This window comes from Macaca mulatta, chromosome 5, assembly GCF_049350105.2.
Source record: "Macaca mulatta isolate MMU2019108-1 chromosome 5, T2T-MMU8v2.0, whole genome shotgun sequence".
Classification (NCBI taxonomy): domain Eukaryota; kingdom Metazoa; phylum Chordata; class Mammalia; order Primates; family Cercopithecidae; genus Macaca; species Macaca mulatta.
In genome coordinates, this window is record NC_133410.1 from 150,153 (window position 1) to 173,830 (window position 23,678).

At 39.5% G+C, this 23,678-nt stretch overlaps 1 protein-coding gene and 1 long non-coding RNA gene across 4 annotated transcripts in view; one reads left to right on the top strand and one right to left on the bottom strand.

Moving 5' to 3' along the window:
* The window catches only part of ZNF595 (zinc finger protein 595), a 49,110-nt gene extending 26,994 nt beyond the window's left edge, over positions 1-22,116 (top strand). For 2 of the 3 annotated variants that reach the window (XM_001114064.5, XM_078002815.1), the window contains one exon: positions 6,638-22,116. In XM_001114064.5, the coding sequence (XP_001114064.3) occupies positions 6,638-8,358 (1,721 nt within the window). In that variant the 3' untranslated portion in view covers positions 8,359-22,116. The remainder of the gene's footprint in view (positions 1-6,637) is intronic. The other variant, XM_078002816.1, reaches the window with a different exon arrangement.
* Positions 10,788-23,678, bottom strand: part of LOC144341060 (uncharacterized) — a 558,577-nt gene continuing 545,686 nt past the window's right edge. The window contains exon 2 of the long non-coding RNA XR_013417644.1: positions 10,788-11,124. This is a non-coding gene — a long non-coding RNA (uncharacterized LOC144341060). The remainder of the gene's footprint in view (positions 11,125-23,678) is intronic.

Consider the following 23,678-nt stretch of genomic DNA (forward strand, 5'->3'; position numbering starts at 1 on the left):
CTATTTGGGGGTCTTTGGTTGTTCCCTATAAATTTTAAGCTAGTTTTTTTTTTTTCATTTCTTTGAAAAAAGCCATTGGTATTTTGATAGAGATTTTATTGATCCTGTAGGTCACCTTGGGTAGTATAGCCACATTTTTAATATTATTTCAATTCATGAGCAAAATATATTTTTTCAAATTTTCATGTCTTTTTCAGTTTCTTACCAATGTTTTATAATTTTCAGTTTAGAGTGTTCACCTTTTTAATTAAGTTTGCTGCTAAACATCTTTATTTTTTAGTCTGGATGGTGTGGATACAGAAGCAGCATTGGGCAAAATTGAATGTGTCTTTTTTTTTTTTGAGACAGAGTTTAACTCTTGTTGCCCAGGCTGGAGTGCAATGGCGTGATCTCAGCTCACTGCAACTACCGCGTCCCAGGTTCAAGCAGTTCTCCTGCCTCAGCCTCCGGAGTAGCTGGGATTACAGGCGTGCACCACCCAGCTAATTTTGTATTTTTAGTAGAGATGGGGTTTCTCCATGTTTAGGCTGGTCTCGAACTCCTGACCCCAGGTGATCCACCCGCCTCAGCCCCCCATAGTGCTGGGATTACAGGCGTGAGCCACCGCACCCAGCCTGGACATGTCTTTGTGACTTAAAAAACTCAACAAATTAGATATAGATGGTATATACCTCAACACAATAAAGGCCATATGTGACAAGTCAATGGCTCATATCATACTGGACAGGAAAGGGAAAACTTTATTTTTCATTTTGTTATTTTTGTCATGCGCATCTGTGTAAAGAGACCCCCAAAGGGCTTTGTGTGAGCAATAAAGCTTTTTAATCACCTGGGTGCAGGCGGGCTGAGTCCGAAAAGAGAGTCAGCAAAGGGAGATAGGGGTGGGGCAATTTTACAGGTTTGGGTAGGTAATGGAAAATTACAGTCAAAGGGGTTGTTTTCTGCTGGGTAGGGACGGAGTCACAAGGTGCTCTGTGGGGGAGTTTCTGAGCCAGGAGAAGGAATTTCTCCAGGTAGTGTCATCACTTTTTTTTTTTTTTTTTTTTTTTTTTGAGACGGAGTCTCGCTCTGTCACCCAGGCTGGAGTGCAGTGGCCGGATCTCAGCTCACTGCAAGCTCTGCCTCCCGGGTTCACGCCATTCTCCCGCCTCAGCCTCCCGAGTAGCTGGGACTACAGGCGCCTGCCACCTCGCCCGGCTAAGTTTTTGTATTTTTAGTAGAGACGGGGTTTCACTGTGTTAGCCAGGATGGTCTCGATCTCCTGACCTCGTGATCCGCCCGTCTCGGCCTCCCAAAGTGCTGGGATTACAGGCTTGAGCCACCGGGCCCGGCCAGTGTCATCACTTAAGGCAGGAACTAGCCATTTTTACTTTTGTGATTTCTTCAGTTGCCTCAAGCCATCTGGATGTATATGTGCAGGCTTGGGCTCAGAGGCCTGACAATTTTACTTTTAAGTTCTGGGATACATGTGCAGAACGTGCAGGTTTGTTATGTAAGTATACATTTGCCATGGTGGTTTGCTGCACCTATCAGCCCATCATCTAGGTTTTAAGCCCTGCACTTATTAGGTATTTGTCCTAATGCTCTCCCTCCTGTTGCCCCCCACCCCTCAACAGGCCGCTGTGTGTGATGTTCCCTCCCTGTGTCCATGTGTTCTCATTGTTCAACTCCCACTTATGAATGAGAACATGTGGTGGTTGATTTTCTGTTCCTGTGTTTGTTTGCTGAGAATGATGGTTTCCAGCTTCATGCATGTCCCTGCAAAGGACGTGAACTCATTCTTTTTTATGGCTGCAAGAGCAGAAAACTTAGGGTGTTTTCATTTTCTATTATTATTGCGTATGACAGTATTTCACTGTGTACACTAAGTGTGGAGCACAAATCAAATATAGGTCAGTGATGTGCCTGTTTCCACTATAAGAGTCTCTGTTTATCTGTATGCATATTGTTCCTTATTATGAGTTGTATACTTGTTCTGTTTGTATACAATGGTGATTTTACCCTGCCTAGGTGAGTAGTCATTGAAATTCTTCTACTTTTACCCTCCATTTATTTATAAATCTATGTTTTTCTGTGTGTCAGAGAAACGCTTTTGTGATTTGAAGATAATTTCAAAAACCGTCTTACCACTGTATCTGTTTTAGATATTATTTTTGATTGTCAACACATAAACTTTACAGTCTTAAATTTTTTTTAATATTCAGCTTAGTCATATTAATTATATTGATATTGTTACTCACTATATCTTTAGCACATGTTTATCTTGCAAAGCTAACACTTAGTACTCATTAAACAACTAACTACCTTTTCTGTTTTCTGGCCCTTTACAAAAATAATTCTGTTTTCTGTTTTCTCTTTTAGAGTCAAACTGCTTTAGGTATCTCATGTGAATTGATTCATACAGTTTCTCTTCATGGTTGACTTCATGTTGCACAATGTCATCAAGATTTATCTTTCTTATACTTGTTATTGTAGCAGGACGAGCCACAGACAAAACCTCTCAGATACGGAGTTGTAAAAGGAAGGGCTTTATTCAGCTGGGAGCATCGGCAAGCTACTGCCTTAAAATCCGAGCTCCCCGAGTGCACAATTTCTGCCCCTTTTAAGGGCTCACAACACTAAAGATTTTACATAAAAGGGTCGTGATTGATTTGAGTAAGCAGGGTATACGTGGCAGGGGCTGCATGCACCAGTGGTCGGAGAGAAACAGCAGGGCAGGGAGTTTCACAATGTTCTTCTATACAACGTCTGAAATCTATGAATAACATCCGTTTCTAAGTTATGAGTTGATTTTTAACTACTGGGTTTAGGCCAGGCAGGCCCAGGCCTGATTTTGGGTCTGGCGCCAGGCTGCCTGTCTTTGGTTTTACTTCCTTGTTTTTTCTTAAAACATATACTGAGTATAAAACAATATGAGAAGGGTCTCTCTCTTTCCTCATTATGATACTTTTTGCTTTTTACAAGCTGGAGTGATATTGTAATATTTTTTATTTATTTATTTGGTGAGAGAAATTTGCATTGCTTTCATTTATTTGCTTTCAGTAACAATGCTACAATAATTATGAGGGTAGAAATTACTCTTCATGTGACCGGATGTGTGTGAGTGTGTATTTTTGCTGGATTTTTTATTTTATTGATCTAGCTGTTCACCTGTATACCCATACCAGATTTTTTTAGTTCTTTAACTTTGTATATGGTTTGATATCATGAACTGTGGTGCATTTGTTTCTCTTTTTGAAGATTGTGGGGTGCTTCATTGTCCCTTGAAATTCCCTATAATTTGGGGGTTGCTATATCTGTTTCTGCAAAAATTTAATTAAAAATTTGACAGATTGCATTTAATCTGTAGATTACATCGAACAGTCTAGATATCTCATATTATTTGAAACTTTGAACAAGAGCATGCTAAAGTTTATGTTGTTTAATTTCTATAAATGTCCTTTTGTGTGTGTGTATGTGTGTGTGATGGAGTTTCATTCTTGTTGCCCAGGCTGGAGTGCAACGGTGTGATCTCAGTATGATCTTCAGCTCACCGCAACCTCTGCCTCCCAGGTTCAAGTAATTCTCCTGCCTCAGCCTCCTGAGTAGCTGGGATTACAGGCGTGCACCACCACGCCTGGCTAATTTTGTATTCTTAGTAGAGATGGGGTTTCTCCATGTTGGTCTGGCTAGTCTCAAACTCCTGACCTCAAGTGGTCCGCTTGCCTTGGCCTCCCAAAGTGCTTGGATTATAGGCATGAGCTACCACGCCCAGCCAGTTTTCTTTTTTTAATTAGTTTCTACTCTCATTCCAGTTTGGTCATTAAAAGTAAGCTATAAAGTTTCTATTTTTAAAAATTTGTTAAGACTTTTTGGTAGCCTAACAGGTGGTCTATCAAGGAGAATATTTTATGAGCTATTCAGAAGGGTATGTATTCTGCTTTTGTTTAAGAGTGTTCTCTACAATTCTATTAGACATAATTGTTTTATACTGCTTTGAAGTCTTCTATTTCCTTATGAGTATTCTTTTCTGATTACTCATTACAGAAGTTGAGGTATTACTATATTGCTCTCTATGTCTTGCGTTACTTCTGTCAGTATTTGCTTTATGTATTTGGAACCCTAATGTAAGACACACACAAATATATGTATATACACACATTTTTCAGGGGTTCCTAGTAAATGAACATTTCTAATATAATGTTCTTCTTTGTCTCTTATGAGCTTTTAGTTAAAATAAGTTTTATGAAATAGGACAGTTTTTTACTTTAGATGTACTTTGGGTAATATAATTTTGACCTCTTCAATTTGGTTCTTTGCATAAAGTTTTTTCTTTCCTCTTGCCTTTTTCAGTCTCCTTTAATCATTAGATCTCAAGTGACTCTTGTAGAAAAGCAAGTTGTGGCCAGGCGCGGTGGCTCACACCTGTAATCCCAGCACATTGGGAGGCCGAGGCAGGCGGATCACGAGGTCAGGAGATCTAGACCATCCTGGCTAACACGGTGAAACCCCGTCTCTACTAAAAATACAAAAACAAAATTAGCTGGGTGTGGTGGCAGGCGCCTGTAGTCCCAGCTACTCAGGAGGCGGAGGCGGGAGAATGGCATAAACCCGGCAGGGGGAGCTTGCAGTGAGCCAAGGTCATGCCACTGCACTCCAGCCTGGTTGACAGAGTGAGACTCTGTCTCAAAACAAAAAAAGAAAGAAAGAAAGTTGTATCTTGTTTTTTGATTTCTTAAATAAATTTATTTGGTGCATGTATTTCCAATGGAAAGCTTACTCATAAATATTTAAATAATTTACTGAAATGGAAAGGCTTATTCGTGTTATTTTATTGTTTTGATTATTGTATTTTTGTCTCTTATTTTCTTTTTCTGTCTTTGCATCCTTTTGACTTTTGTATTGATAGATTTTTACTTCTTATTTTTTTATGTATCTGTACAGGTACTTTGTGGTATCTTGGAAATTACATAAAATTTCTTAAAGTTAAAATAATATATTTTAAACTGGTAATTTCAGTTGCTTTTGAAAATTTTTCCTCATTACATCTGCCCTCGACTTTGTTATTAATGTCACTAATTATATTTTTATGTTGTATTTTTATTAACAGATTATGATGAAAAGTTTATGATCATTTTTATGGTCTTTAAAATTTTAGAGAATAATTAAAATGTTTTCTGCACTATCATGATAATGGTACAGAACCTTACATTTGTATATGTTCATGTCTTTCCCAAAAAGTTATTTATTTTCATATGTTTTGTTTTCTTGCATCATGCTATTTTCGGTGGAAGATGCTTTCTTCAGCATTTCTTTTGTAAGGCAGGTGTTGTGCTAATATACTTTTTAACATTTGGTTATCTTGAAAGAGCACTACTTTTTCTTCATTTTTAGGACAGTTTTGTATGTTATATTATTCCTACTTACAAGCTATCTTTCTTTCAGCATTTTAACTATATCACAATTCCCTCTTGTCTAAAAAAAATTTGTTGACAGATTTGCTGGTTATCTAAGACCACACTTATAAATGACACATCACTTTTATCTTGCAGCTCCTAAGATTCTCTGTCTTTGACTTCTGAAAACTTTGCTTATATATGTGCCTTTTTATAAATCTGTGTGTATGTATCCTAGGTGAAGTTCATTGAGCTTCTTCATTTTTTACATCCTTCTTTTACTTTTGGAAATTTCTCACTCATTACTTTTGTATTTTTCACCTCCATAATTTTTTTTTTATATTTTAACATTTTCATCGATATTCTCATTTGTCTTATTATATTTTAGTTGTATGTGTTCCCCTTTAGCTCATTGAGGATTATTCAGGTTAAATTTTTTAAATTTCTGCATCTTCATTGTTTTATGGTCGTTTTCTGAAAAGTTTTAAATCTTTTAATTGGGCCATGTTGCCCTGATATTTTGTATATATTGTAACATTTGTTTGTTATTTGAACATTAACAAAAAGGTATTTGTCACAATCATTTCAGTGTTGCTTTGTCCTGACATGGTCTGAAACCAATTGTCTTTGACAGAGATAATGGGAGCCTCTCATACATGTTCTAAGGATGTGTCTTGTCTGGAATTTTGTGTTTGTTTTTCAGTTAAAAGGGATTGTTCATGTTTCTTCTTATGGTCTCTAATCACTCTTCTACCTATTCCCTGTATTTAACACTGCAGCCTGCTCCTGAAACATTTGCATTTGGTCTTAGCTGACCCATAGCACCATTTCTCTCAGCTCTCTGTGTTGTTGGAGACAGAAACCAGATTTTGTAAAGACCCCAAAAAGCCAGAAGTAAGGATATGTGTATCAGTATTTTTCTTCTAAGTAAGAAGCCAGGAGTTAACAGTTTACTCCTATAGGCACAATGCTATATTGGGGAGGAGGAAAGCTGTGGTGAGTAAATGTAACAAACTTTCCTTTCTGTTCCATGTGGTTCTTAGTATTGTGGTTACCTGTGGCATTGCATACAATTAACTCGTTTACAGATTTTGCACAAAGGCATTTTGGTCAGTATATTTTTGTTACATGTCTGTGAAGAAATTATGGCCTGTGATATTTTGTTATGCTATCTTACTAATGTAGTTTGTATACATTTTCTATATTGTAAAGTATATTCATATGAATCTGGTAGGATAATTTGTTATTTTTATTTCTTTCAGCTATGTGTTCTCCTTTCAGCCAAGACCTTTCACCAGTGCAGGGGATAGAAGATTCATTCCAAAAACTTGTACTGAGAAGATACGAGAAATGTGGATATGAGAATTTACAATTAAGAAAGGGCTGTAAACATGTGAATGAGTGTAAGGTGCAGAAAGGAGTTAATAGTGGAGTTTATCAATGCTTGTCAACTACCCAAAGCAAAATATTTCAATGTAATACATGTGTTAAAGTTTTTAGTAAACTTTCAAATTCAAACAAACATAAGACAAGACATACTGGAGAGAAACCCTTTAAATGTACAGAATGTGGCAGATCATTTTACATGTCACACCTAATTGAACATACGGGAATTCATGCTGGAGAGAAACCCTACAAATGTGAAAAATGCAGCAAAGCCTTTAATAGGTCGACATCACTTACTAAACATAAGAGAATTCATACTGGAGAGAAACCCTACACATGTGAAGAATGTGGGAAAGCCTTTAGACGGTCCACAGTTCTGAATGAACATAAGAAAATTCATACTGGAGAGAAACCCTACAAATGTGAAGAATGTGGCAAAGCCTTTACAAGGTCCACAACGCTGAATGAACACAAGAAAATTCATACTGGAGAGAAGCCCTACAAATGTAAAGAATGTGGCAAAACCTTTAGATGGTCCACAAGCCTGAACGAACATAAGAATATTCATACTGGAGAGAAACCCTACAAATGTGAAGAATGTGGCAAAGCCTTTAGACAGTCCAGGAGTCTGAATGAACATAAAAATATTCATACCGGAGAAAAACCCTACTCATGTGAAAAATGTGGCAAAGCCTTTAACCAATCCTCAAGTCTTATTATACACAGGAGCATTCATTCTGAACAAAAACTTTACAAATGTGAAGAATGTGGCAAAGCCTTTACTTGGTCCTCATCCCTTAATAAACATAAGAGAATTCATACTGGAGAGAAACCCTACACATGTGAAGAATGTGGCAAAGCCTTTTATCGGTCCTCACACCTTGCTAAACATAAGAGAATTCATACTGGAGAGAAACCCTACCCATGTGAAGAATGTGGCAAAGCTTTCAACCAATCCTCAACCCTTATATTACACAAGAGAATTCATTCTGGACAAAAACCTTACAAATGTGAAGAATGTGGCAAAGCCTTTACACGGTCCACAACACTGAATGAACATAAGAAAATTCATACTGGTGAGAAACCCTACAAATGTGAAGAATGTGGCAAAGCTTTCATATGGTCCGCAAGCCTGAATGAACATAAGAATATTCATACTGGAGAGAAACCCTACAAATGTAAAGAATGTGGCAAAGCTTTTAACCAGTCCTCAGGCCTTATTATACACAGGAGCATTCATTCTGAACAAAAGCTTTACAAATGCGAAGAATGCGGCAAAGCCTTTACTCGGTCCACAGCCCTGAATGAACACAAGAAAATTCATTCTGGAGAGAAACCCTACAAATGTAAAGAATGTGGCAAAGCCTATAACTTATCCTCAACCCTTACTAAACATAGGAGAATTCATACCGGAGAGAAACCCTTCACATGTGAAGAATGTGGCAAAGCCTTCAATTGGTCTTCATCCCTTACTAAACATAAGATAATTCATACTGGAGAGAAATTCTACAAATGTGAACAATGTGGCAAAGCTTTTCATCGGCCCTCAACCCTTACTGTACACAAGCGAATTCATACTGGCAAGGAACATAGTTGAATGACATTTCTAGTTCTCTCTTCTAGTGTCTTTAAACAGCAAATAAATTGAAGAATATTGTTCCCATATAAACTTTTATTATTTTTCTTATTTTAAATTTTTAAAAATTTCTGTAGGTACATAGTATGTGTATATATTTATGGCTTATTTGGGTTATTTTGATACAGGCATATGACATGTAATTATATCAGAGTAAATGAGTTGTTCATCACAAGCATTTATTCTTTGTATTACACACAGTCCAGTAAATATACTTTATTTAGATTTTATTTTATTTTATTTTATTTTATTTTGAGACAGAGTCTTGCTCTGTCACCCAGGCTGGAGTGCAATGGTGCAATCTTGGCTCACTGCAACCTCCATCTGCCAGGTTCAAGCAGTTCTCCTGCCTCAGCCTCATGAGTAGCTGTGACTACAGGCACGTGCCACCATGCCTAGCTAATTTTTGTATTTTTAGTAGAGATGAGGTTTCACAATGCTGGCCAGGATGTTCTCAAACTCCTGACCTCATGATCTGCCCACCTTGGCCTCCCAAAGTGCTGGGATTACAGGCATGAGCCATCGCACCCGGCTACTTTAATTATTTTTAAATGTACAATTTTTTTTTTTACTACAGGTCGTTTTATGATAATAATAACTATATAAGTATAATTCACACATGTATAAGTCATTAATGCTTTTTAAAAAGTTCCATATTTATCTTTGAACATGCAGTATCTCTTTCTGCAAATAAATACAGACTTTGGTTTTGATTGACATGGAGTTAAATATGTAAATGTATTGCTCTAAAGATAAAATTTAGGTGTAAGAAAATTATGGGACAAGCAGTTGTGTTTGTGTGAGAGTTTGTATCTATTTTCCAAAGAAAATTGCAATATTGGAACAAAGATTATTTTAATAAGGTGGATAATTTCCTAGGAATCTAGAAACCTAAAACATTCTGAAATCAGATCTATATTGTATTACTGTAAAATTTAATGGACCATTGTTGAGACTGTGCCCATGCAAATTCTGTTATTTGTCTGTTACTCATGCTAGAAGCTATAATTGACTTCTTTCTTATATTTTTTTTATTTTTATGAAGTATTATGTGAGCTGGTCAGAAATTACAGTGTTATAAAATTTAGTAGTACACACAAAATTTTTAGATGCAAGTTCACAATTTATGTATTAAGTTATATTTTAGTTAGAACATTTCATTTTGTTGCTTTAATTGGGTAACCCTATATGAGCTGTTTAATTATGCCTTTCACTATTTATAATTGTCATAAATGAGTTTATTGTGCCAATTTGTTCAGGTAAGTACTGGGAAAACTTTATAATTCATGGGATGTTTTGATAAATATAGTAAACATAAGAAAGTACTGGGTGTGTAGTAAATGCTCCATAATTAGCCATAAATAATAATCTTTCTGGAGTGAGTTTGTAGCTCCAAGTAAGAGAATGAAAATGTATATAGTGAAGAAATGGCAGTCTGCATTTGGAGAGAACATCTGTTCCCAGGCTGCAAAACTGACTCATTCTGAATTTAAAGAGTATCTCTGATTTTATTTTCTAATTATCTTCAGTTTGGGGATAGCTGTGTTTATTCCCAGCTATGTATGCCTCACAGCCCTTCTTTGTGTTATGGCTACAGTCTTCTCACTGTTCTCTTTTTGCCATGTAATTTCATAGACTTTCTACATTCTGATTAGAAGTTTGAAATTTTTAATGTGGTAAATTGTTTTTAACTGAAGTGTTTGAGGTTATTTATAGCTTATCAATGCAATGTTTAGATCACTTAATTGAGATAAGTCATTTACTGTCCACAGGGGCATTGTGGAACATGAAGTGAAACACCAGGACCTGGTTCTGGAATTATGGAGGGCAACTCCAGTCCCCAGTGTGGGCCCCAGCCTCTGGCACACTGGTGCATGCCAAATGTACTCCTCAGACCACCACTACTCTGATCAGGGCCCTTGCTGCTGTCACTGTTGTCATCTGTGCTTGCAGTCCTCTGGTGCCTGGAAGTTCTGTTCTCCAGGTAGCAGATGACTTTGCTCCAAGCATTCACATCTTTTTATTCCATCTGTACAGGAGTACTTTATAATTCTGAATGTCTTCTAAACATCATTTTACTTAAGATAGCTCATATAAATGGGATGTATACTCTTTGTCACTATGTTTGTGGTATATTTCACTGAATATGATGTCTTAAAGTTTTATGCTTATTGTAGCATGGGCATAATTTGCTGTTTGAAGGTACAGCCATATTCCATTGCCTACTTATGCCATATTTTATCCATTTATCAAGAAACTTAAGTAGCTATCACCTTCTTATGGGGGGAGCGTTGGAAAATGCTCTTAAAAATGTGTATGCAAATGTCTATTCCAGGTCCTGCTTTGCATACATAGATTCCCAGAAGTATACCTGGATGGTATAATTTCTCTTTTCTTTCTCTTCTTTTTCTTTTTTTTTTTTTTTTTTTTGAGATTGGGTTTCACTTTGTCACCCAGGCTAGAGTGCAGTGGTGCAATAATGGCTCACTGCAGCCTTGACATCCCAGGCTCAAATGATCCTTCCACCTCAGTCACCCAAGTAGCTGGGACTACAGGCACATGCCAGCATACCTGGCTAATTTTTGTATTTTTTCGAGAGATAGGGTCTCACTGTGTTGCCCAGGCTGAACTCAAAGTTCTGAGCCTAAGTAAGTCTCCCACTTTAGCCTCCTAAAGTGTTGAAATTACAGGCATGAGCCACAGTTCGTTTTTAATATTTTGGAAAACCTGCATCCTACTTTTATTGAGGGCTGCATTATTCTTTTCCACCAGCAGTGCATAGAGGTTCCAAATCCTACATACTTGACAACATTAATTACTTTTTATTTGTTGAATAGTGGCCATTGCTAATGGGTGAGACTTCAAGATTTTACTTTGCATTCTTCTCATAAGTGATTTTGATTGTCTTTTCAAATTCCTCTTGGTCATTTGCATAACTACTTTTAGGAAATGTCTTTGAAGACACTGGTCCATTTAAAAAAAGTTATTCACCCTTGGTGGTGGTTATGTTTGAGAAGTCAAATGGTGAATGGCATTTGTACTCCACTTAGTGTTTCCCTTGAGGTGAGGATGTGCAGAAGGTTTTGAAAGTTTGATATAGTACCTTTTCTAATTATCTTATTGCTTTTGCTTTTAATGTGATACTCCAAAAGCCATCCAAAACCAATGTTACTAAGCTTCTCCCTATATTTTCTTCTAAGTGTTCAAGAGTTATGTCTTTTTAAGTTTTATGTTTAGTGTATGTAAAATGTTTTGTTTGCATTGAAGAGAAAGGTCCAAGTTCATTATCTTTCTTTTTTTTTCATTCATTTAGACGTTGAGTTTTCTCACACCATTGATTGGCGAGTCTGACCTTTTCTTCACTGTTTGGTCATAGTAACCTAGTAAAAGATTATTTGATAATATTTGCACAGGCTTATTTCTGGGTTCTTTGTTCTGTCATGTGTTTGTTTTTTTCTTTATGCCATTACCACATTGGTTTTATTTTTGTAGCTTTGGAATCTGTTTTGACATCATGAGATGTGGTATTTCTTTGTTCTTTTCTAAAGCTGTTGGCTATTCATGTACCCTTGAGACTACACATGAATTTTAGAATTATATAAAATATCTCTGCCAAATAAGTAACATTGGAATTTTAATAAGGATGACATTGAATTTGTGCAATACTCAGAAGTATTGACAGCTTAACAATATTACATCTCCTGACGGAGAAACATGCATTTGTGTCTGTGGTGTGTTTGTGAGTGTGTGGATTGGCATCAGAGATAGTGCTGAGATGCAAGAGAAAGAGTTCAAAGTGTTTCCTTGGCCTTTCTCTGGTCTCCTGCACAGCTCGTATCCACTGGTTAGCCTACCTTCAACTGGTTTATCTTCTTAGATATATCATTGTCAAGTTGGTAGGACAATAAAAATTCCTTTCACAAGTTGAAGACATTTGTCTACTTTTGGCCCAATCTCACACCCAAAGACCCAGAAAGTTGGAAGTTAGGGAAGATAAATTCTCCGTGGTAGATTTGTAGGTTAATTTGTTTTATTGAATTGTGTTTTTATTTTCTAATTTTTTGGCATTGTGTCATTTAATCAGAACAAGACACCATGTATGTTTTCTCCTTGCCTATATTTTCATGTCCATATAAAATGGAAAGAGAACAAAAGAAAGAGACATAAAAAACAAAGGAAATAATGTAAAATGAGAAGAGAGGATAAAGGAAGCAAAAAAGAGGAAAATGCAAGTTTAAAAGTGCTAGAAATTAGAACTAAGAAAGCATCTGGGCTGTGTAATCACCATTTTGTTGTACAAGGCCCAAACCAACAGGTCCTCCTGAAACAGAGATATCAGACTGCAAATAACTCCTGAACATTTTCTATTTTTACGGTATTTTATTCTTTCCCTAAGTTACCTCACTTTGTTTTGTCAGCTGAAACTAAACCCAGATATATTCATTTGTATTTACACTGCTACGAAGAAATACCTGAGAATGGGTAATTTATAAAGGAAAGAGATGGCTGGGTGTGGTGTCTCACGCCTGTAATCCCAACATTTTCAGAGGCTGAGTTGGGTGGGTCACAAGGTCAGGAGTTTGAGACCAGCTTGGCCAACATGGTGAAACCCCATCTCTACTAAAAATACAAAAATTAGTCAGGTATGGTGGCTGGCACTGTAATCCCAGCTACTCAGGAGGCTGAGGCAGGAAAATCACTTGGATCCGGGAGGCGGAGGTTGCAGTGAGCCAAGATCATGCCAGAACAGCATAGGGGAACCACGCCCACAATCTAATAAGCACCCGTGAGTTCCCTCCCCAAATGTAGGGATTACAGTTCAGATTACAATTCAAGATCAAATTTGGGTAGATACACAAAGCCAGACCCTATTATTCCACCTTTGGTCACTCCCAAATCACATGTTTCTCACATTCCAAAACCCAATTATGCCTTCCCAACATATCCCCAAAGTCTTATTTCAGCATTAACCCAAAAAGTCTAAGTCCATAGTCTCATCTGAGACAAGGCAAGTCCCTTCCTATGAGCCTGTGAAATCAAAAGCAAGTTAGCTACTTCCAAGATATAATGGGGGTACAGGCATTGGGTAAATATACCCATTTCAAATGGAGAAATTAGCCAAAATAAAGGGGCTGCAGGCCCCACCCAAGTCAAAAATTCAGTAGGGCAGTCATTAAACCTTAAAGTGATCTTGTTTGACTCCATGTCTCACATTTAATTCACACCGATGCAAGAGGTGAGCTTTCACAGCCTTGGGCAGCTTCACCTCTGTGGCTTTGCAGGGTAGTCTCCCTCCCTGCTGCTTCACAGTCTGGTGCTGGGTGTCTGTGACTTTCTGGCACACAATGCAAGCTGAGGGTGGATCTACCATTCTTGGTTCTGGAGGACTTTGCCCTCTTCTCACAGCTTCAGTAGGCAGTGCCCCAGCGGGGACTCTGTGTGTAGGCCTCAACTCGACATTTTTTTCTGCACTGCCCTAGCAGAGATTCTCCATGAGGGTTCAGCCCCTGCAGCAAACTTCTGCCTGGACATCCAGGCATTTCCACACATTCTCTGAAATCTAAACTGAGGCTTCTAAACTTCAATTCTGTGTGCCTACAGGACCAACACCATGAGGAAGATGCCAAGGCTTGGAGCTTACATCTTTGAAGCAATGGCTCAAGCTGTACCTTGGCCCCTTTTAGCCTTGGCTGGAGTGACTGGTATCCAGGGAACCAAGTCCTGAGACTACACGGCAGGGTTTCCTGGGCCCAGCCAATGAAATTTTTTTTGTCTCCTAGGCCTCCAGGCCTGTGACAGGAGGGGATGCCACAAAGATCTCTAACATGCCCTGAAGGCATTTTCCCCATTGTCTTGGTGATGAACATTTGCTCCTCACTTCTACAGCCAGCTTCACTTTCTTCTGAGAAAATGGGTCTTTTCTACCACATCATTAAGCTGTGAATTGTCTAAACTTTTATGCTCTGTCAACTTTTGGATGTTTTTGCTGCTTAATTTCTTTTGCCATATACCATAAATTATCTGTCAAGTTCAACCTTCCACAGATCTCTAGGACAGGAGCAAAATGCCACCAGTCTCTTTGCTAAAGCATAGCATGGGTCACCTTTATTCCAGTTCCCAACAAGTTCCTCACCTCCACCTGAGACCATCTCAGCCTGGACTTCATTGTCCATCACTACCAGCTTTTTGGTCAAAGCGATTCAACAAGTCTCTAGGAAGTCCAAACTTTGCTACATCTTTCCTTCTTACAAGTCCTCCAAAATTCCAGCCTCTGCCTGTTACTCAGTTCCAAAGTCACTTCCACATTTTTGGGTATCCTTATAGCAGTGCCCCACTGCATCAGTACCAATTTACTGATAAGTTTATTTTCATGCTGCTGTGAAGAAATACTTGAGACTAATTTGGAAGAAAAGAGGTTGCATTGACTTAGCGTTTTGCATAGCTGCTAAGACCTCAGGAATCTTATAGTCATGGTGGAAAGGGAACCACACACATCCTACTTTACATGGTGGCAGGAGAGAGAAGTGTTGTGCAAAGGGAAGAAAAGCTTCTTACAAAACCATCAGATCTCGTGGGAACTCACTATCATGAGAACAGCATAAGGGAATTACCCACATGATCTAATCACCTATGATATCTCTCCCTGAAAATGTGGGGATTGCAATTTGAATTAAAAATGAAAATGAGATTTGGCTGGGGACACAGAGCCAGACCATATCATCAGATCTCTAACAATATTTTACTTTGTTACTATAATCCAGGTCCAAATAATAAAAATAAAAATGTTTTCTAGTCATGGTTGTTTTGTTTAAAGTAGCCTGGGCAGATTGATCAATTGTTATATGAAGTTGGGACAGAAATCATTTATTAGCATTCTGAACCGGGATCCTGGCCAAGAAGAGAAATTCTCTAGAAAGGAGCCAAGGGGTACATATATAAGAAAAATTCTTGGCCAGGTTCAGTGAAAATCACAAGCTCTCATGAGACAGAATTCTGGCTGGCTCTGTGGACAAAAAGCCCAACTTTGGGGAATTCAATCCAGGACCTATCTACCTTCAATCTTTTGCTGACCTTTGGATGGGGTTGTTGTGGGTTGTTGTTTTTTTTTTTTTTTCTTTTTTTTTTTTTACAATGTGGCCACTATTTTGTAGGGTGACTGTGGTTTGCTGGGGCTCCACTCCAGGCCCTAGTCACCTTGGATTTTCCAGTACCTGGAAGTATCATCAGGGAAGGCTGAAAACCAGCAAAGATAGCAGCCTGCCCCTTCCTCTGGCATCTCCATCCTAGGGGGATACTGACCTGTTCCCTGCCTGAATGCATCTGTAGGAGGTGGCTGGAGGCCATGGTTTGGAAGAAAAAGTCTGGCTGTGTTTTGGTAGAGCATCTGTGCTGTTGATAGATGCAGGAGGCAGATGAGGGAACCTGCCCAGGTCTTGTCTGCACAAGCCCACAATAAACTGGAGACCCACCAGTGCACTGGGAGAATGGGATGGAGCCAATGGAAAGTTCACGCTTTGTGCAGGGGGAGAGGAACCTGGCCTCTTTAGTTCCTATGTGGTGGCCTGGTGTTCAAGATTCCCTCTCACTTTGCTCTTTGCTGAGAGGTTGGTTTTTTTGTTTGTTTGTTTTATTTTCCTTTTTACCCAATAAATTCTGCTCCTCACCCTTTAGGGTGACTGGGAGCCTAATCTTTCCTTAGTATGAGAAGAACTCAGTTTTAGCTGAGCTAAGGAGAAAATTCTAAAAAATGTTGGTGCCCAGACATGGGCCTTGAGGAAGGGCAAGATGCAAACCCAGAATCTTTTCCCCTTTTGCTTCTAAGCCTTTTCATCCTTGTACTTCTGAGAATAGAGGAAACAGCACACCAACCCACCCCAACAGTCGCAGGTGCACATGAGATGGACCAGTGAATGGTCACTCCCCTGCACCCTCTGGGTTGGAGCCAGAGTGCATGGCTTGGGCAGTGAGTTCTCTGCCACTTATCCGCAGTTTCTCCCCCTCCTCTGACCAAGGACTCCAGCTCTGTTCGAGCCCTGGAGAAAATAATCTATTTGCATAAGAAGCTTCCCTGTCCTACCCTTAAACCTTTTTTATTCATTTTCTCCAAAAAGCAGTTAACTTTTAAGTGAGAGGGTTTTTCCCCCTCTTTTAGAGAACATGTTACTAGGCCAGTACACCAAGTATCACTGTGTATATTCTCTGTAAAGTTTTAATTATTTTTAAAAAAAAGTTGTGAAGTTGGTCCTAAGCTGTATACAATCTGGTGCCCTTTGCATGTCTTCCTGTTTGGTCAGTAGGGATCTTTGCTGCAGGCCTCCATTTTGTTTTATGTCCTTGGGAGCATGACCTGTAACCACATGGCAATATTTTGCTTTAGCCTCTGCAGTCTGGGTTCAGTCCTCGGTAAAGGAATGAGTACTTGTGAGTTGGTATCTGTGTGACTGTTGCCATTTGGTGATTATCTTCTCTTCATGAACAACTCTTGAGTTTTATCTTAAACCTTCCTTTTTCTGGGTTGCCTTTAAAGGTTTTAGATTTTGTGGCCAGGCGCGATGGTTCACGTCTGTAATTCCAGCACTTTGGGAGGCAGAGGCAGCTGGATCACGAGGTCAGGAGTTTGAGACCAGCCTGGCCAAGATGGTGAAACCCCATCTCTACTAAAAATACAAAAATTAGCAGGGCGTGGTGGTGGGCACCTGTAATCCCAGTTACTCAGAGGCTGAGACAGGAGAATTGCTTGAACTCAGGAGGCAGAGGTTACAATGAGCCAAGATTGCTGCACTCTAGCCTGGGCAACAGAGCAAGACTCCATCTCAGAAAAATAATAATAAAATAGATTTTGTGAGAACTGCTAACCCCTTTGAAACTCACAGTTAAATCATAACCTTAATTGGTGCTTGTTGGTTTCACCTGTACAGTTACTTTTAGGAAAGTCTGAAAGCCAGAAATATTGGCTGCTTGGCACAGCTAAAGCAGGTAATGGGGAATTTAAAAGAATTTTCTTAAAGTACATTCAGCTTAATTAAAAGTGCATATCCAAATTTCATATATATATATACACACACTTGTGTATATATATATGCACACACACACACACACATATATATACACACACACACACATATATATTTTGTTTGTTTATTTTATTTTTTTTGAGACTGATCTCACTCTGTAGCCAAGCTGGAGTGCAGGGGTGTGATCTCAGCTCACTGCAACCTCCGCTTCCTGGGTCCAAGTGATTCTCGAGCCTCAGCCTCCCGAGTAGCTGATACTACAGACGCATACCACCACACCCAGCTAATTTTTGTATTTTTAGTAGAGACAGGGTTTCACCATGTTGGCCAGGATGATCTCAATCTCTTGACCTTGTGTTCCACCTGCCTTAGCCTCCCAAAGTGCTGGGATTACAGGCATGAGCCACCGTGCCTGGCCCAAGTTATAGGTATATTTAAAGACATTTTTTTTTATTGGACCTTGTTTTGCTGAATTCTCAGTTTTCTCCATTTTCTCCATTTTGTTTTTCCACTCTTAATACATGCATGAGAGGCCAATAATCTAATTAGGAGATTGGGAAACAAAACATCTTATAGCTACTGGATTCTTTTTTGCCTATCTGTGTAGTTACATATGTGCTATATCTATGTAATGTCTATTTTTATAAAGCTGTAATTGACCTAGAGAAAAACGAGTTCTTGGGTCAGATATTTTTTGAAGGGAAGGTAAAAGCTGTGGTACATTGAAGTTCACAAGACTTTAATCATTGAGAACTAAAAACAGACTTAGCAATTATTGGTAAAAAGCAGAAGTCGTCAAAATACACATTTTTGTTTAGGGTTAAAGGATTGTTCTGAATTAGATAAGACAAAGCTAAAAGTTTAAATGAGTTATAAAAAGTTTCTATAAAATTCATCTTGCCAAAGATTTTGTCTATGAACATTAAATTACAAAGGGTATTATATTTTTTTTGGTAAATTAAGCATTTAAATAATAGCACAACAAGGTACTCTTAAGGCACTAATCTGCTCTTTAGAAAAATTTGTGAAGTGTTATAAAAGGGCTTTACTTTTGTAAATTTTTTAAAACAATTGTGACAAATAACATGGTAATCTGGAATTATTTCATAACATCAAGTGTTTTAAACCTCTAACATTTCTTCCCAAAATCAAGCTTCAGTTTCAAAATTGTCTTTCCTCATGCCTGACTTTTGAATGCTACAGAGCGCCACTGGAGTATCCAAAAGAGATAAACCGGATTATTTGACATATTTAGTTATGTGGGATTGCCAAAATGGTGTTCAGTTTTCTTTAGGTTATATTTTGGTAAATGATACTAATCTAATATATGTTCCAAAATTGTATGGGATTTCTAATATTCTAATGTCTTGAGTATATGCTACCAAAATTAAGGTTTTTATGTTAAGTTATTATAAACCAGAGAGATTATCAAACTTCTTTGTCAATTGTGTTTCTGACTATAACTACCCTGGACATTTTGTTATTCAAAGACGATCCTTGTCTTGTTTAGATCCTTTTCAAGAGATGGTTTATAAGAAGCTACAGAACTGTTACAGGTGCTCTCAAATGCAGGTTTCCAAATAACTTTGGAGATCATGACATTGAAATAAAGTTCACAAATATCAAGCAGAACAAGAGTTAGCTAAATGGACTGAACTAATAGAAAACTGAAATTATTATTATTATTATTATTTACTTATGCTTGGACCATTGCTAATTCTTATTTTGTTTTTCAGAGTCAAGGAAACTTATTTTGAGCTATATATAACCTTTAATAATTGAGTAAGGTATACTCCTATGAAAAAAATTTGGAGCACATTTATCTTTTTCTCTCTGCCTGGCTTCTCTAGAACTTCAAAACTAGTTGTGAGTATTCTTAACTTATGACAATATAGTTGTTTGCATCAGTGCAATAAGAATTCATTTTTCTTTTTCAACAGGATACAACTGGAGAAACTGGTTGTTTCACCAAGGCTTTGACTGGAAGGGTACATTTCCCTTTAAGGAGTTAAGCTTGACTTGTAGAGATGATAAAAGCCTCTTGGAAAAACGGGCCTTATACTTTGTTACACAGTCCCCATACAAGGTTCCTAACCTGCAGTGAGTAAAGAATGTCACTTTCCAACAGGCCCAGGAGCCACATGCTCTTGGGACCTCAAGAAGAGAGGAGTTTACCCAACTCACAGGTATTTGAGAATATAAACCCATGGTTGGACTTAGCTTTGGAAAGTCCTATCTGAGATTCTTTGTGGTACAGAGTTCCATCAAAGCCAATCTAAAAGGCCTATATAGAAATAATTATTCTTGCTGTATTTTATGCAAATAATCAGGGCAAGTATATGACTGAAGACTATTTTGCAAACAACACTGTCCTATCATGGTTTTTTGTTTGTTTGCTTTTTGTTTTAGATGGAGTCTCATTCTGTCACCCAGGCTGGATGGCAGTGGCACGATCTCGGCTCACTACAACCTCCGCCTGCCAGGTTCAAGTGATTCTCCTGACTCAGCCTCCTGAGTAGTTGGGATTACAGGCACACATCACCATGCCCAGCTAGTTTTTCTTTTTTTTTTTTTAATAGAGATGGTGTTTCACTATGTTGGTCAGGCTGGTCTCAAGCTCCTGACCTCATGATTCACCTGCCTCAGCCTCCCAAAGTGCTGGGATTACAGTTGTGAGCCACCACACCCAGCCCATGGTTTTTTAATACAAATGAGAGAAAAATTCTTTTTTTTTTTTTTTTTTTTTTGAGACAGAGTCTCGCTCTTTCACCCAGGCTGGAGAACAGTGGCATGATCTTGGCTCACTGCAAGCTTCACCTCCCAGGTTCACGCCATTCTCCTGCCCTAGCCTCCCAAGTAGCTGGGACTACAGGTGTCCGCCACCACACCCAGCCAATTTTTTGTATTTTTAGCAGAGACGGGGCTTCACAGTTTTAGCCAGGATGGTCTGGATCTCCTGACCTCGTGATCTGCCCGCCTTGGCCTCCCAAGAGAGAGAAATTCAGTTTCAATACTTATCATCATTAAATTCTAGACTCATTGGTTGTCTTTAAGTTTTGCCTACATTTAGATTAAACCTGCTTATTCCTATAAACCAACCATCAATCTCTGGCTACAGCTCAGAAGGAACAAAAGGGATGGGTAATGTAAAAACCTGGATCAACATTCTAGTTCTGGGCAATTATTATGCAAATCCTGTCAGGTGGTAGGAATAAATAGGGTGCCCACCCAAATCTTAGCTAGCATAACTATAGCCACTAGTTATCTGGGTATGTCATAAGACATCCTTTTCTCTCCCTTGTTAAAGGAGGACTCAGTTCCACAGTTTCACCTTAGCATTTAGCTTATGACAGTCTGTGCAACCACTCAGAGACACATTTTTGTCCCAATCTCAATTCCAATCTTCAGGTCAACGCCCTAGGAAAGAAAACTGGATCTGCGGGATTAGGAGGCAGATGATAATGGAGATTAGAAGGCACAGTGTAGGTGAGCACGACTAATTCCTGCTGATTAAGACAAACTTCCAGTTTCATAGATAAAGGTAATCTCTCGTACCCATGGCATAAATGAGGTTTAGGGAACTCCAAACTCCTGACAGCAGAGCATATAGGGTGTATGGGGGTAAGAGCGGATATTCCACCCCCTAGGCCTCCCTGTTAATGTGGGTAAAAGCCACATTGACACCCATGGGCAGCACCCTGTTGCAGTCACCAGGACTTAGGGATACACGGATGGAAGAGGTAACGAAGATGCTCTTCCTTTCCTCCCTCACATACTCTGAGTATTTTCTAGGAAGAGAAGAGAACCAGGGATGCCTGCTCCCCTCTTTCTAGATGAGTAGCCATTCATCTTCAGTCTGAACCTATTTTGATTGCATTCTGAATCCCTGGGACTCCTTTGAGAAAAAAATGCCTTTTTTCCTTTCTCCTCCTCTGTCCTCTTCACTGACAGGTAATTGTGTCTCTGTAATATGGGACACTCACTTCAGATGCATCCTCCAAACTAGGAAAAGTTAATTTTCAAAACCTTAAACTGGTTGGCTTAGGACTGGGCTGACAAAAGGGTTTGCCAGAAGACTGACATGCTGGCAAAAGCATGCAAGTTGTTTTGCCAGCTGGGCTTTTGGCCTCCCTCTCCCTGTGCAAACTGGTAAAAGGCTTTGGGATTTTTAAGCTGTCCTTACCCCCACCACAGCTTTGTTTTAATACATGTTTTCTAATAACCTGGTTTGTCTCTTCAGCTTCAGGCCATCAAAGTCCAAAACATTATGCAAACAGACTGGAGCCTCAAACAATAACCTTTTCTTGCCAGGAACCCTTAGATAGGCCCCTGAGGGAGATCAGACTGCTGTTTTCTGAAAACAGTACCCCCTGTCAGCAGGAAGCAGTTAAGATTGGTCTTCATCCTTATCTTTATTCTAACGGCAGTTAGATGTACTTCTTTAGGGTGGAAGATGATAGATGCAGGAGGCAGTTGAGGGAACCTGCCCAGGGCGTTGTATGTGTATGCCTGCAATGGACTAGTTACCCACCTGCACGCTGGAAGAGTGGGGTGGAGCCACGGAACGTTTACACCTTTTGCAGAAGGGAGGAGCCTGGCATCTTCAGTTCCTGTGTGGTTGCCTGATGTTCAAGATTCCCTCTTGGTTTGCTGAGAGTTGTTTTTCCTTTTTCCTTTTCACCCAATAAATTCTGCTGCTTATCCATCAGTGTGTCAGTGAGCCTAATCTTTCCTGGCCATGTGACAAGAACCCAGTTTTAGCTAAGGAGAAAATTCTGAAACACTGTGTTGGGGATTCCTTCATCCCCTGATTGGTTTGGGCACTCCAAGTCCCACAGGCTTCATTGGCTGAGATACACAAACAGCAAAAGTGATAGCCCACCATGCCCTCCTGGGCATTCTATCTCAAAGAAACTAGAACTCTGATGGACTTAGAACATAAACAGGGGTGGTAGGAATCTCTGGTTGGGAGGACACTCCCAGTAAGGAGGAATGAATTGGGGTCCCATTTAAAGAAAAAGTCAACCCATGCCTCAACAAAACAGCAATGCCAATGGTGAGGCACTACCTCTACCCTGGTCAGCTTGGACTCTCCAAAGCCTGCTGGCTGGAATGACTGAGTCACCCAAAAGACAAAGATGGCAGCCTGGCCCCTCTCCCTGGGCACGCCATCCCAGACAAAAATCAGAATTCTGACATAGAATATGGGTGGGGGTGCCTGGAGGCCCCTGCTGGGAGGAGTCACCCAGTGAGCGGAATGAATTGGAGTCCCATTTAAAGAAGTTGGCCACATGTTCGTAAAGCAGCTGTGCTGTGCTATGGGGTTTCTTCCTCATTTGGATCATTAGGACTCTTCAAAGCCCACAGGCTGCAATGGCTGCATTATCCAAAGAGCAAAAATGGTGGCTCACCTCTCCTGTCAGGGAGTCTCACCCATCTCAAGCAGGTGCTACTCTGTTGCCAGTGGCTGTCTGGAATTCTGAGCCAGTGGGTTTTATCTTATGAGGTGCCATGGAAGTGAGACCAACAGGAATTTCCTTTTTTTTTTTTTTTTTTTGAGACGGAGTCTCACGCTCTTGCCCAGGCTGGAGTGCAGTGGCGCGATCTCGGCTCACTGCAAGCTCCGCCTCCCGGGTTCCCGCCATTCTCCTGCCTCAGCCTCCTGAGTAGCTGGGACTACAGGCGCCCGCCACCGCGCCCGGCTAATTTTTTGTATTTTTAGTAGAGACGGGGTTTCACTGTTGTCTCGATCTCCTGACCTTGTGATCCGCCCGCCTCGGCCTCCCAAAGTGCTGGGATTACAGGCTTGAGCCACCGCGCCCGGCCGACCAACAGGAATTTCTTAAGCATGTACTTCAAGAAAAAAATATTTTTGTGTCTGAAGTTAAAAATGAAAGAGGAAGAAACTTGATTTGAGAGCTGACATGTCCTTTCCTCAGGGTTGTCAGTCCCTGGCAGGCTTTCACTCACAACACTCTAGAGTTCACAAAATGTTCCTATATCCCATCTCCTCTCTGATCTTTATACCCTGAGGCTGTGCAGAATAGGGGCTTGAGTCCCATTTTGCAGATGAAAAAGCTGAGGCTCGGAAAGAAAAAGATAATACACAAAGTTTGAGGCAGAGCTGGAACTAGAACACAAGATTCTCAAACCAATACTTTTCCCATCATTAAATCATTCCTAGGGCTAGGAATCCATTAAGACTCCAAAAGATAGAGCACTATTCAATGCATCCCATCAACATTAGACCTTACCCACCCCAGAAAA